The sequence below is a fragment of the Sarcophilus harrisii genome, chromosome 3 (assembly GCF_902635505.1).
Source record: "Sarcophilus harrisii chromosome 3, mSarHar1.11, whole genome shotgun sequence".
Lineage (NCBI taxonomy): Eukaryota > Metazoa > Chordata > Mammalia > Dasyuromorphia > Dasyuridae > Sarcophilus > Sarcophilus harrisii.
Window position 1 is genome coordinate 429,113,100 of NC_045428.1, and position 15,945 is coordinate 429,129,044.

A 15,945-nucleotide genomic window follows, 5' to 3' on the forward strand; every position below is an offset into this window, starting at 1 on the left:
ATATATCTGAACAATCAACAAGCATTTATTTACTAAGTGCTTAGTATGGAGCTATTCTCAACAATGAAGTGATCTCAGAAAATTCCAAAGAACTCAAGACAAAAATAAAAAAGAATGCTACCTACCTTCAAAGAAAGAATTAATAGAATCTGAATGCAGATTAAAAGATACTTTTTTAAACTTTTTTTTTTGGGGGGGGTGCTTTTTTTTTTCATAACATGACTATTAGTCATTAGGAAACATGTTTCGGCCATGTATAATCTATATGACATTACTTACTTGCCTTCTCAATGAAAGGAGAGGGTAAGGAGGGAGGGAAAATAAATTAGAACTCAAAATTTCAAAAAACAAATGTTAAAAATATTAACATGTAAATTTTCAAATGAAAATATTTGAAAAGAAATTCTAAAAAATTGTCTAGCATGCGATAAGTACAGGTAATGATGATTGCTGAGGCTATAAATGAAGTCCAAAACAACCCTGGCCTGCAAGCTGAGATATAGAAAATGATATGGTAAATACACAGAGTAGATGGAAGGTTACTTTATCAGAGAAGATTATAGCAGCTAGAGTGACTATAAAAGACCTCCTATAGAAGGAAGTATTTGAACTCAAACTTAATTTTTTTGAGAAGCTTTAATTTTTTTGTTTCTTTAATAGTCAAGCAAAATAAATTCCTTGATTGCTCATCTTCAAAATTGTATGTTTTTTTCTGCATCTTGAAGTCATCAACTTACTTAAAGGAGGCAGATAGTATACATCATCATCAGTTTTCAAATAATATATTCTTCAGTTTTTAAATCTTTTAAAGTTGTTTATAGTTCTTGTTATTATTTAAACTGTTTCCCTGCTTCTGATTATTTCATATAAATCAATTCATATAAGTATTCCCAGGTTTCTTCTGAAATTCTCCCTCCATTTCATTATGTATTCTGTCACAATAGTATTCTATTACATGGATATATCACAATTTGTTTAGTCATTCCCCAAATGATGGGCAACTTATTAGTTTCCAGTTCTTTGCCACTACAAAAAAAAGCTGGAATAAATGTTCTTGTACAAATAGGTCCTTTTTTTCTTATTTAGGGCACAGAGCTAGCAATGGCATTGCTTGATCAAATGGTATTTATTCACAATCTAGTACTTTGGGGGCATAATTCCCAGTATATTTCCAGAATATCTGGTCTAATTAACATATTTATTAACAAGTGTTTTTGACGAGCCTTGAAGTAAATAGGAAAACTAAGGCACAGGTGAAGAAGCAGATCATTCTAGGCATGGGGGACAGTTATTACAAAGAAATAAACAAAGGAGGTGGATAATTTAAATCATGAAACTGAAATTTTGTGTTAAATAAAATCATAAATTCTCTAAAATGTGGTCTTTCCAATACTGAATATCACTGAAAGGCTTGATTTTACCATTATATTTCCTCAAGAAATTGACATTACAGTACCTTTATTCACATTATTTCATCTTTAAATCCTTTTTTCCTGAATTAGTTCTTCCTAAACATATCAAATTTAATAAATACTTTTATTTTTTGCAAATACTCAATGTTAATGCCTAACAATATCATTATTTTACCGTATCCCATTTCTTTGATCAAAGGCGGGTATCATTGAGGCTGGATGTTCTGACATCAAAGCCACTAATAACTGCAAAACATCGTGTATGTTTTCATCCTACAAGAAAAGATCAACAATATTTCATATGTTAAATTTAATCGTCCCATAAATGAAATAAAGAATGATTCTTATATCCATAAAACTTACCTCATGCATTGTTAATAAATAATTTAATATACTCTGAAGTTCATCTTCCTTGACCCCTCGATCCTAATAAAATCCAAAATGTTTACATATTAGTAAAGAAAACTATAGAAGGACTACTTTTTAAAATAAAATAAATTAGAGATAAATGGAAATTGTGTCAGAGATTAAAACTTTTGTATTTCACAGAATAAAAAGTTTCAAAGTTATAAACCTTAAATATAACTAAATTTAAGTAAACCAGTAACCACACTATTACATTTGAATGGAAAATAAACATCACTAAAAAGCGGATGACAAATATTATTAAATATATCTTTCAGATAATTTATGATTACAATCAAATTCCATCTTTCTATTTATTATATGTCAATGAATTTTCTCCACTCTATAGTGTATATGTTAAAATGCAGGGCTCACATACATAACTTTCTTTCCTATTCAACATATTTTCTCCCTAGGACAATTATTTTCTTAAATAAAATATGATAAATGTAACAAAACCCAATAGACTATGTTATTTTGATAAAACTAAAAAATTTCTGCTAGGTTATTTCTTGTCATTATGACAGAGATTTGTAATTGTAGTTCTCTTAGGCATTAAGACTTAAAGGATACAATTTCTTTCAAAAATAAAAAAGCAAAAAAAAAAAAAAAAAAACTCCAATGAATTACCTTTAATATAAGTTGTTTCAAAAAAAGCAGCATAAATGCTCGTAATGATATAATTTCTTTTTGTGAGGGTCGTGGCCCATCTGGAATAAAACAGAAACAATGCTGCTTTAAATTATTTTTATGCAATTATTCTAAAAACTATCAGATTTTTCTGTATTTCAGAAATCATACGTCAGTACTTCTATAAAGTGCAGTAGATCATATGAGTAAAGGCTTTCTTGAGAAAATTTCAATTGTGGTGTTATTTTCCTTTCCAAAATTCAAAATGCAACAATGAGTATAGCAATTAAAAATGGATTTAAATTTTCTCTAACCTTGCTTTAAGGATGCCCCCAAACATGCTTTAGCCTGTGAGATAGATATACAATCTGGAAGAACATGATTTAGGAGTTACAATCATTGTATTTCAATTCACAAAATAGTTCAAGACCAATTCAGTTTAGAAAGTGCTGCTTTCTATATTGTTATAATCACATCATTGAAACCAACTTTTTAACTTTTCATCACTTATCAATTTGAAATTATTAATAGCCAGCACTCCTCAAACTATGTATGCATGGATGAAAGTTGAGAGAACAAAGGAAATAAATTCTAATTGAAAAATCAATTTCATGGGTCGCATATCTTATTATGTTTAGGAAAATAGTTTTGAACTTGTTGACCCCCCCAGGAAATTATGCTTTATATATATATATAGAAACTTCTAAACCTTACCAATAGAATTCATTCTAGCTCTAAATCTACAATCTTCTGCTCATTAGAAATGTTATAAGACAGTTGAAATCAACAGCTGTTATGAAAAAGAATCTTAGAATCGCAGAAACATAGTTGGAACAAGTCTCAGAAGACATTTACTCCAAATAATGGTAAATTCTAAAATAAGGCTGGATTCAGGGTTGGAAATAAATGAACAAAGGCAAAAAAAAGTAAAAAGGAAAATCAATTTCAGTTATCAACGGAACAAATTCAACTAAAGTCTTACTTCAAAATTCCCAGAAAAACAAGGGAAGTTAGAAATTATTAGTCAAACTTTTACTCAAATAGAATTTCCTTTTAAAATATGCAAGCTTCACCCTGAGTCCACATAAAGGCTTCCAATGATTGGGAGATAATCTACTAAATCAGCTCTTTCCATTTCTAGACAATTCTAACTCTTGAGAAAGTGTTGAGTTTTGTCCCTAATCTTAACAAAGACTGAATCAAACTCTCAAATTTCTATTTATTCTAAGAACCGTGCTATGGCATTGAAAAATTCCTTTGTGAAGATTATAGCTCTTTAAAAACCTAAAAGGATATCTTTAAAAAAAATTTTTTTTAAAGAACAAATTTTCTCTTCCCTTCCTTAAAAGGAAAGCTAATATGCATAGTCAAGCAACAGAAATTTCAAACACTGGCCCAGTCCAAAAGCATGTTTCCACTATTCCAGAGGAAAGATGAAAGGCTATCAACTATCTTCCTGTGACTATATATTTTCATCTTTTTCAACTAATTCCTGAAAGGAATGTTACCTAAAACTCATAATCCTGCTTTATCTCCTTTAGACATGCTGCAATTTGTTATGTCACTGAAAACATAAACAACCCAGAATTAAATATAATAATAATATGCTAATATAGTCAGCAAAATAAAAATTAAATACCTACTATGCGCCCCAGATACTATGCTATAATCCCAGGGACAACAAGAAAGGCAAAAAACAGTTCCTTCTCTCAAGTAGCTCACATTCTAATTGGAGAAAATAATAACACAAACAACTATATGCTAACAAAATATAAGGTATTCCAAAATTCTTTGTACAGTTTTAAAATTTTAGTGATAATCTCAGAGCTTAACTAAGATTAAGGAGAACTGACACTTCTTTCAAAAGATGAAACTGAGATTTAAATGAAAACAAGGAAGCTAGGAGGTGAAGATGAAAGGCAGAACATTTCTTATATGGGGAATAACCAATGAAAATGTCCAATGTAGTGTCATGTGAGAAAGACAAAGTCACACTAAGCTCTCTGTAATTACTTTCCTCCAAAAATGCTTAAAAAAAAAATTTCTGATAGGAATTAAAGACAAGCACAATGGTCTAGAGTTTACAAACTACATATACCCCTATACCATTTTTTTAAAAGGACATTTTCCCTTTTCCAATTCTGTGGCATATATAAAATCGATTTTTATATGCTACTAAACATTCAGTTTCCCAGATACACTACCATATTGTCTTACACTACACCTCTTCCCCTCCTAGATTCATTCATTTATTTAGATTTTTTTTTTTTTCTGATTAAGTGAAAGAGAAGATTCTTTGCCTCAATTGCTACCTACCCTTAATCACTGAATGGGTGCAGCCTGAGTCAAAGTGAGACCAGCTGAAGACCTTAGATTAAAAGGCCAAGGTCTCCCATTTCATCCAGGACCATCTCCCATCATCCTGATCTATGTCTTGCCACTGGACCCAGATAACTCTGGAGGAAAAAGTGAGGCAGATGACCTTGCATAGTTCTCCTTGACTTAAATCCAATTCACATGCATGTCATAGCTCTCTGATGTCATGGAAGAATAAACAATAATAACAACTCCCATCTACCCCATAATACAAGAGCGTCTTGTTCTCACAGTTTAAAATGTCCCTTACTAGATTTGTCACAAGGAGCAAGAGAGACAGAGACAAAGACAGAGAAACAGAGACAGAGAGAGACAGAAAGGGGTGGGAGTAGGAAAATATTATATTTATCTTTATTTCTATCAAAGCCTAGCTCAGTACACAGCATAGAAAAGATACTTAATAAACATTTATCAAATAGAGAAGAGTTATATATCACCTTTGCCTTCAAGAAAAATTATTTTTCCTTAGGAAACATTGCTTTTTTCCCTTCTTCCCAGAATAAAAATAAAATTGCTAAAATATTTAAATTTTCAAATAATTAAGACTTCTGTTTTTAGCAAAGTAAGCATTAGCATAAAATTTAACATTGTCTATGATATGTACTAAAGCAAATATGCATATTAATATGTTTTATATTTAATTTTCTAAAAATTAATATTTTAGTGAGTAAATTCTGAGGAAAAAATAAAAGACATTTTCTATCATATGCCTCACCTTTCCTTATATCAACTACTACTACTTCAGGCATCTACCATCAGTAGCAACAGGCAAATTTGATGTAAAACTATTCTCTATTTTTTCAGAGAATATACCACCAAAAGAGCTAATTGATTAGTGCTTGCTTAGAACATGGATTCTTAAACTTTTTCTACTCATAATCCTTTTTACTCAAGAAATTTTTATATGACCTTTTATATATAAGCATATTAAATAGGTATGCTAATCAAACTTTTACTGATAATAAATCATAATTTCACAATCCTCCCATTTACTTATGAGACTTCATTTGGGATCACAAACCATAGTTTAAAAAGCTGGGGTTCAGAAAAGAAGACAATTTTATTAATTCTTTATAATCAGAATCCTGACACTCTATGTAAAGAGAATTGAGATTTACTAAGAAAATGTTGATGTCTGTGAGATTTTCAACAGAAATTTTGACATCTAAAGTTATATACCAAAATTTCTTAGAAAACTTTTGGTATAAAAACAAATTTAATTCCCTTTAATTTTGATGAAAAATTCTCAAGAATTATTTTTGTATAGTTTTTAGAAATAATAACAAAATTGACTGGGAAGGGAAAAAATGGTGAGATTATTAGTGAAATGTTGAAAAAATAATCAAATGTCCCTCTCCTCTCCTATTTCAAGATGCAACTCAAACACCTTCTACCCAAAGCTATTATGTTTATCCCCAGTTGCTAGTGTTCTTTCTCCCTAACAACTTTGTACTAATCTCTATTTGTTTCGTACCTTGTATTTCTACATGGTATCTCTTCCCATAGAAAGAAAGGTTCTTAAGAAGAAAGACTATCTCATTGTTTTATATTTTAAAGGCCAAAGATTAGACCAGTTCCTGTAAAGTATCTGTTGTTTATTGATTGATTTATTATAGATTCCAAGTCCAACACTCTAAACATGCCTCTGCTCAACAATGCCTCTAATCAAAAGCAACAGAAGAGAGAATGGCTGGTGAAATCTATAGTAGCTTCTATAGAAGAAAAACTGTAAGACACACTGAAATGTACCATTCAGTGAGATCCTAAAAGTTAACCTTTTAGAATGATTACAAGAGAATATTGTAATAGACAAGAATTATAGGGAGAAAAAAGCTAAATCTCTAAATGCTTGAAAACCAAAGCATTAAAATATTCTTAGAAGAATAATTCATTGAACTGCCTGCTTTAAAAAACTATAATTATTTTCTTTCTACATAAATTGTGGGAGGTGGTGGACAAATCACATTTATATAGCATTTTAAGGTTTGCAAAGATATCTACAAATATCATTTCATTCTATCAATACAACAATCCTGAGACGTAGGTGCTATAATTGTCCTGATTTTATAGACAAAGGCAAACAAAATTTAACTAACTTGTTCAGAGTCACATAGAGATATTAAGAGTCCAAAGTTTTATTTTTTAACTCAGGTCTTCTATTTCCAAGTCCTCTGCTCCATCCACTATAGCACCTAAGTTCCTCTATGAAGCATCCTAACAGTGTAACAAAAAATTTGACTTCTTTACTGACACAATTCTCCATATGCCATTCCTTCATTCAACAAAGCATTCATCTTATCCTGTGTATTTCCAAGGCAGTATTAACTTATAAAAATAGATAACATTTAAAAATAAACACATATAAGTAACACATTAATGTTGCAATCTTGTACTTACCTAATCCTTTAGGAGTAATGCCACTGCTATCAGCAGGATTAATAACCCAATAGTAATATTTCAATGTGTGCATTAGTTGTAATACTGTTCCAACTCTGCGTATGGTAGTGTAGATGGTAGCAGTTCCAATGAATTCAGCAGATAAATAAGTATACAAAGAAAGTTGAACCTAAAAAATAAAACATAATATAAATGAATGAATGCCTAGGAATTAGGGGAACTGAAAGGACAAGAATTAATAGTTATTAATTATAAATGTTTATTTTTCAGTTAAATATTAAAATTTAAATATATTTGAACACAATATTCAACTATCCCTCAAAATATTTGGGTATTTATTTCCCACTCAATTTCCTTCTACAACGTCTCTGTACTTTGCTTTGGTTCTCCTAAAATAACTGAGTCATTTCCATTAAATTGATCTACTATAATTCATTAAAACATTCTCTCATGGTTGGACATTTTTATTTTTTACAGTTTTCTTACAATAATAAATAACAACTAGAACAATCTTTGAAAAGACCCTCCCCACAACTACTATCTTGGGTCTATTTCCAACCAAAGAATTACTAATTTAAAAAGTATGACTGTTTTTGTAATTTTTACTATTTACTACTAGATTACTTTACAAAGGATTCTACTATTTTTTCAGTTCAACAGCCATGATAATATATGTGTTTCTATCAAACTTAAAAATATTAAGTTTAGTTCCTTTAACTTTATTTTGCCAAGTGGAAGATAAAATAATACCACACATTTTTAAAATTGCATTTCTTCATTAACGAAGATAAATTTAAATAAAGTTAAACAACTACTAACACATTTCTTCTGAGACTGTCTGTTTTGTTTGCTTCTTGAAGACTAGGAGTTTATGTAGTATGCAGAGAATGTCTAAATCCACTTTCTCACCAAAAGGCTATATTATTTTCCAAACTATATCTTGCTAAAGAGTGAATCAATCAATAATTCAATTTTTATTTTCTACACATTTGTTGAAAACTATTCTTTTGCATATATTTGCTGAATTTTGCTTCTTGGATAAAGTTCTCTATTTTCCTTAATTTTAATGATAATAATTTGTGATATGTTTAAAAGAGGGAGTACATGTTTTAGTTTTTAAAATAAGTTCATTGAACCAGTCAGTTGTATATATTTATTAAATATCTACTATATGCCAGGGCCTGTGCTAAATGCTAGATACACACACACACACACACACACACACACACACGAAATATGTTAGGAAACCAGGAGTATTTATGGGAGAAAGATTAGTTCAATTTTCAACATGTTGAGTTTTAACATGTTAATTAAGCACATCCAATTCAAGAGGTCCAACAAGCAACTATATATACAAATCTGGAAATCAGCAGAAAGGTTAGAGCTATATTGGTAAATGTGAGGATCATCAGGAAACATGATATTTAATCCATGAGACCTAATGAAATCAACAAAATAAACAGTATAGAAGGAGAAGAGAAAATGCCTCAGTCCACTTTAAAAAAAAGGGGGGGGGGAGACACCCATTTTAGGAGGCATGAAGAGGCTGCAAAAGAAATTGAGAAGTGTTCAGATAGGTAGAAGGAAAACCAGAAAAGAGAAGTGTCACAAAAACCTAAAGAAAAGAGAGCATCAAGAAGAAGGCGAATGACATGCCAAAAGCTTCAGAGTCAAAAAGAATGAGATCTGAAAAAAAGGCCATTAGCTTTAGCAATTTAACAGATCATAATTTAAAAGTTCTTGGGAGAGATCAGTTTCAGTTGAATAATGAGGATGTCTGGCGAGAGTGAAGAAGAGAGCGAGAGGCAAGAAAGTGGAGGGATGTAATGAAGAAATCTTTCTCAGATAACTTTAATAAGAAAATTGATGAGAGGAAGCTAGATGGTACAATATAATAGAACATTGGCCATGAAATCAGGAGGAACCGAGTTCAAATATGGTCCCAGACACATTAATACTTCCTACCTGTGTGACCCTGGGCAAGTCACAACTTCAATTGTTTTGAAAAAGAGGAAAAAAGGAATGAAAAAACATTTTTAAAAAAAAAAAAAAAAGAAAGAAAGAAAATGGATGAGAGACATGGGATAGTATCTATCAGGTATAAAAAGATTAAGTAATGGTTTCTTGAGGATGAGAGAAACCTGAGCATTTTTGTAGGCAACAGAGAAGCTGGGAGAGATTGAAGATAAGTGAGGGAATAGGGGTGATAAAGGGGACAATCTGACAGAGAAGACAGAATCAAATGGGATCCAGAATTGAAAGGAATCCTTAGAGACAACCTAAACCTACCCCTTAATTTAAGATATTATAAAACAAGTAATGTTCAGATAGACATTTATACTTAAAAATAAATGTGTTTATTGAAACATTTCAGTAAAAAAAAAAAGCAAAATTAATTATATGACATGATTTATAATAATAAAAATGATGAAATGTGTATGACAATAGCATAGAATAATTTTTCAATTAGGGAGCAAGATTAGGGAGCAAGCACTTTTAATTTAAATCAATATGTTCTGACAATGTCTAAATATACCTTTTCCTTATAAAAGCACACAGTTTTGAGCATAAAAGTTATTCAACATGTAGTAGAACACAGAGCACTAGCAGCAAGCTTAATTTCAATTCTCACATTACTGCTTTGCATATAACAAGTCACTGTATCCTTGGATCTCAGTGCTTCACTTGTAAGACAGATGGTGAAGGCCTGTCACCTCAAAGAACTATTATGAGGACAGCCCTTTAAGAATTTTAAAGAATGATAAGTGTGAAAATTTTGAAAGAAATGGAAAACTCATTTCCAATCAAAGTACTCCAACTGACTTTGGAGTCAATGTAAGGAAAGTTTTCCTGATACCAGGTAACTTTTGCCTCTTAAAAACTTATACCAATTATTTCTAGTTGTGACTTCAGAGGGCAAAGAATATACCTAATTTCCATTATACATGAGTGATAACAATAATTCCTACCTATAAAACAGAGTTTAAAGGCTTCAATTCCTTAAAGACAGGAATTGTACCTTTTTTTTTTATAGCTCCAGGAGCTGTATCAATTAAAAGCATATAGGCAAAATATTTTTAAAATAGAAAAATTAATTATATATTTATAAATTCACTCACTCATAAACATAGAATTATGTTATGAATTTTGGTTTCATTTTTAAATGTTTTTGATCCCAGAAATTTTAAGGCATTGTAAAATATCACTGTGAATTTTTAAGCTGTATCACAAAATGGATAATGCTCATTAAGTCGTTAAATTGTATGAAAATCCTACTGTGATCACAAAGTAGCTTTACATACTACTCCATTTCTTCCAAAGAACTCTACTACAACTACTACCATTGCTGCCACCATGTCCTCTTTATCTTCCTCACATTCCTTACAATGTTGCTATAGATGCTTCAGTGGTTGGATTTTTTATTGTGTTTTGTTTTGTTTTAATGTGCTTAAGAAAGTATTTAAACTCAGATTTTCCTGAATCTGAGGCCAGATCTATATTCCATAAAATTCCTTGATTTTCATGAAAGTTCCTATAAATATATCCCCATTTTACAAATATGGAAATTAAAGTTAAAAGAGAATAAAGAATTTGTCCATGGTTAAGAGCAGATTTTTTAGCTGGCAACAGAAGAACTGTGATTAAAATCCACATCTCCTGATTTTAAGTTGAATGTTCTTTATACTACCTAATGAAAACTTAATACATTAAACACATTTCCTCTTAGTCCAAAGTGGTACAAAATTAAAAACAAATAAACAAAGAAAAAACCTCCTTTCTATCAGGAAATGGAACTATATTGGGAAAAAAAAACCAAAAAACACAACCAAAAAGCCCTTCAGGATCTTTCTTTCTGATAGAAAATATGGCATAGTGGGTAAAAGATTTGTCATGTTATCTGCAATAGCTAGGTCCAACCCTGCCTCTCATACATCTTGGCTATTCTCATAAGGATGAGAACACTTGATCTCTTGGTGCTTCTAGGCAACACTCTAAAATTTAGATTAAAGAGAAGTTGCTAATTACAAGAATAAAGTTACATTCCACATCCAGTAATTCTAAAAACATGGAGGAAATCACAGGCCCAGAGAAAAACAAAAGCCTTCTATACTAAAAGCTAAAAATTACTTCAAAATAAAATTATTTAACATAAATTATTTAACATTAAAATATTATTACTTTTTTATTTGAATATTTTAATTAAATATTAAATGGATTAATTATTTAAATAATTTAATTAATAATAATGAATTGAATTATTAATTAATTAAATATTATATGGAAATATTAAAACAAATGGAAAATGAATAATATGAATCAAATACCTTTGCAGGGGTATGAATCCAGATAGCTGGGTTGAAAAGTATGTGATCACAAAGCTGCTTCAGTAATGGTGCTCCATGAGATAAACCATCGAGATACTTTGCAAAAGATAAAAACTGTTCCAGAACTGCTCTGGTTATATGAACCCTGGATGACTAAAAAAATAAAATTTTTATTAGAATTAAATGACTTTTCAGATTATCATACAAGAAAATGTCTACTATTGTAAAAAGAATAAGGTTTTATCACATATTAATATAGTTGAGTTGGTTTTTTCCCCTCCATAATCTCTTTAGGCTCTGTTCTAAGATCAGTTTAATTATGTTAATTTGCTATGATATTTAAAATATTCTAAAGAAAAAAATTTTTGAGACTGTGTCTCATAACTATTGCAGGAATAACTTGGCCAAATACCTTCAGTATATGTGTTGGTTAGGTGGTTGGTGATATCTTTTAATTCATGCATAAACTGGACTGAATTAAGGCAGTTGCACAGTCATCAGCTTCACTCTCTCTTCTAATGCTACCCACTACTCAGTGTCAGTAGAGACAAGATGGCTGGTGACGACTGGAGATGCAGGGGATGACCCTAGTGACTTTGAAGTCTAACCAAGCTTCAAAGGCTCCACAGTATCTGCTTCACCCGTCTTCACATTCATTGGAATACTATTCTCATCTGCTCATTGCACCAGGGAAAAGTCTTTACATGCCGGGAGTAGACACCCCCTAACATGGCAGGGTATGAGACCCTTTGGTTACCCTCAACTGGGTTTATCCTGCCTGCCAAAACAATATACTGGGGTGTGGCTGCTGTGCATGCTACAGCTTCTTGGAAACAGGTGAGATTTAGGTGGAGCAGGTGGGATACCAAAGGGAGAAAGCAGCCCTGTAAAGGACTTGGTAACTTTCAAACCAGAGACACTAGTGTTTTCTGAGTAATGTATTACACTCGGGACAATTTTAAAAAGTGAAATAAGACAAAAATAAAGTGTCATTTTCAGCTAAGAAAACAAAATGGTGGAAAAATATTTTGTGACTGAAGGGATCTCCCTAAATTTGGCTTTTTATGATTAAATTAACATAAACTTTAATAATGCGTGCCTTCAAATAAAAATATGGTCAAGGAGTAACAAGAAAAGTCAAAGACTTATAGACCATACAGAAGCATTGTATTTATACAATAAATCAACTGGATCCAGTGAACATTTATTAAGTGACCATTTTGTGCTATTATAAGCTAAAGGTTGGGGATACAAGCTTATTATCTAATGGGGGAAACAATATAGAAATAAACATACACACACACAAAAAAAAAAAAACTATATGCAGAATAAAAGGAAATAATTAAGAGAGGAAAACTGGAAGGATTGGGGAACACTTTCTCTAAGGGTAGTATTTTAGCTAGAGTTCAAGGGAAGCCAGGGAAGTTGTCAGAGGGAAAGCATTCCAGGCATGAAGGACAGGTGGTGAGAACACCACAAGCCAAGAGATACAATGTCTTGTTTGTTCCTAGAAAAGCTAGGAGTCCAGTATTACTTGACTAAAGAGTGCATGTTGGATAGTAAAGTGCAAGAAGACTAGAAAGTGAGGTGCTAAGTTATAAAAGAATTTGAATGCAAAAGATTTCATTCTATATTTTTTCCTCAAGGAAAAAGGATGTTAGTGGAATTTATTTGGAAGATATGGTTGAGAGTAGTCTGGGAATAATACAAACTGCACTTTAGGAAAATCATATTAATGGCTCAGTGGACAATGGATTAGAATAAGGAGACGTTTATTAAGGCAGTCAGGTCCACCAGCAGGGTATTGCAGAAATCAAGTTTTAAGGAGTTGAGGATTTTAAACTAAAATGGTGGCGGTGTCAGAAGAGAGAAGAAGTTATATTCAGAGAATGATGCAAAGGAAAAATCATCAGGCTTTGGTACCAGCTTCTATATGGAGGGTGAGAGATAATGAAGAATCTAAGAAGATTCCTTGGTTTCAAGCTAGGAGGACTGAAATAATGGTTTTAGCTCTTTATAGTAATAAGAAAAGTAGAGCTGAGAAGATTTTAGGAGAAAAGCTTGAGTTCAATTTTTGATATATTGAGTGTAAGATATCTACTGTACATCTAGTTCAAGATGTCTGAAAGGCAACTGAAAAAGTGAGACTGAAGATAAGCAGAGAGACTGGGGTAGGAAAAGCATATTTGAGAATCATCATGTAAGTGATAATTACATCAAAACAACTTCGAGAAAGTAGATCATGAACACAGCAAGTATCAAATAACTTTTAAAAGATAAAATATATTACACTTTTAACAGATATGAAATGAGTGGTTAATGATGTATTCATCATTTTTTGGATACAAGATTGATAACATATCTGGATCAGAATCTTTGCTCAAATCAATAACAAACCATGAGAATAAAAATAAAGAAATAATCAACTGATGGTAGTCCTACTTGACCTATTTAAACAATATGCTAAAATATGGATAAAAGGGCAACAAATATACTTTTTCTTATTAACTTAGCCACAGGACCTAGAAAACATCTCAGCCAGCAAACATTTTATCTTCTTAATGATTAAATAAATAAATACACTGAAAATTTAGAATTTAAATTCTGGGCAATCAAAGATGAAATTAGAAGAACAGACACAAAACAGTTGAGATCTGTAATGATATTTTTATGCTAAGCACTTTACTGTATCAATGGAAGGGGAACTAGCAGATTTAGACTTCCATGAGAAAACAGAAATAGCACTTAACTAGCCAAAACCAAGCATATACAATAGAGGCACATGCTAGGGATAACAAAATGTTGAGGAAGGATTATAAAACAATCTGAAAGAAAGTAGGCTTCCAAATCCTTGGGGGGGGGAATTCTGGACAATTTAATCATGAGGAAACTTCTTGTTTCTAGAATACAATACAGTTGGACTATAAATACTTTGTTTATATATGAAACCTTTCCTCTGGAATTGATTTCCTTAGGGTATGTGACCAGTGGTGGAATTGATGATGCAAAGGATATGAAGAAATTTTATAACTGTTCTTATATGAATACAAATTGCATATAAATACAAATTGCTTTCCAAAATAGTTGAACTACATCACATTTTCACTATCAGTGTATTAGTGTGTTAGTCAATAGGAAATAGTCAATAGGAATAGAGGCCGTGAAGAAGACAATTTCCATCATTACCCCAACATTATCAATTTGATGAATATAAACATCAAAGTTGTTTGAATTTGCTATTTTCCATTTTTTAATAATTAAGAGCTGCTGATTAATGATTTTGGCTGTGGCTTACAGTTTTTTTTTTAAACCATTAATATGTCTTCGGCATTTTTCTATTAGAAATGTGTTTTTCATATATATATAATCTGTTAAATTCTTATATTTTTCAGATTGAAACAATATTTAATGCTATTTTTCCACACTTTAAAATTTATCCTTTAAACTTCTTGCATTGAGTATGTTACTGTAAAGGCTTTTAAATGTATATCACAAAAATCTATTTCATTTTCTGTGATTTTTTTTCTGCCTTGTCTTTGGCTATGAATCCCTGAGAGATGCCTCTTTTTAATTTTTTATAGTATTTTTTATGATGGCATGCTTTTTACTCATTAATTTGGAGCTTAACTACATAAAATAATAATATCCCTAAATCTATTTTCACAGCCAATACCCTCAAGAGTTTTCACAGCAGATATTTTGTTTAAAAAAAAAAAAAAAAAAAAAATTCTTCCCCCCCCAGTTTATGATCTTGGATTTTTCTGTTAATATTTTCCAGGTGTTCATAGTTAAGTTTTCCAACACTCAAAATTGCAATTTTAGTGATTGGACCATATATCATTATTTTGATATGATTTGACTTTTGTTATCATATCTCTGTAAAACTATATAGTGCTTGTTGATTAAAGAGAAATGAATGTAATTTATAAATTAAAGTTATAAACAAATGTTATTAAACATCTATTTAAGTATATTTTCCAAATGCTTTTAGTTTTTGTTTTTTTTTTTAACAAATGATCTTGAGCTCTTATAATTTATCTCCCAAGTCTCAAATCACAAATTAATAACAACTTCCAATAATAAGCTATTTGCTAATCTATTTACACGGCATCAAAAATGAGGCTAACAATATTTATTGTAGCCTTCTGTGAAATTATATTACTCACAATATCACTTCTTCTAATGAAAGGGAAACTAATAAATCAGTTCTTGTCTTCCAATTTAAAGCATTATTTACAAAATGTTTCAAAATAAAGGAAGAAGGCACCCTAACAGAAAAAGCGAGCAAGTGATATTCATTCAAATTAGGCTGCACTGAAATAAAATGTCAATACCATTAGTGGGCTCTCATTATGACTGTACTTTCATTAATATGGTTATAGAAAAGACAATTTTAATCT

The 15,945-nt window shown here is 30.8% G+C and overlaps 1 protein-coding gene across 6 annotated transcripts in view; it reads right to left on the reverse strand.

The window, feature by feature from the left end:
- The window catches only part of NBEA (neurobeachin), a 727,838-nt gene that overhangs the window by 550,998 nt on the left and 160,895 nt on the right, over positions 1–15,945 (reverse strand). For all 6 annotated transcript variants that reach the window (XM_031960710.1, XM_031960705.1, XM_031960707.1 and 3 more), the window contains 5 exons: positions 11,546–11,698; positions 7,221–7,389; positions 2,448–2,527; positions 1,776–1,838; positions 1,588–1,685 (listed from right to left, as the gene is read on the reverse strand). In XM_031960710.1, coding sequence (XP_031816570.1) covers positions 1,588–1,685; positions 1,776–1,838; positions 2,448–2,527; positions 7,221–7,389; positions 11,546–11,698 — 563 coding nt within the window. The remainder of the gene's footprint in view (positions 1–1,587; positions 1,686–1,775; positions 1,839–2,447; positions 2,528–7,220; positions 7,390–11,545; positions 11,699–15,945) is intronic.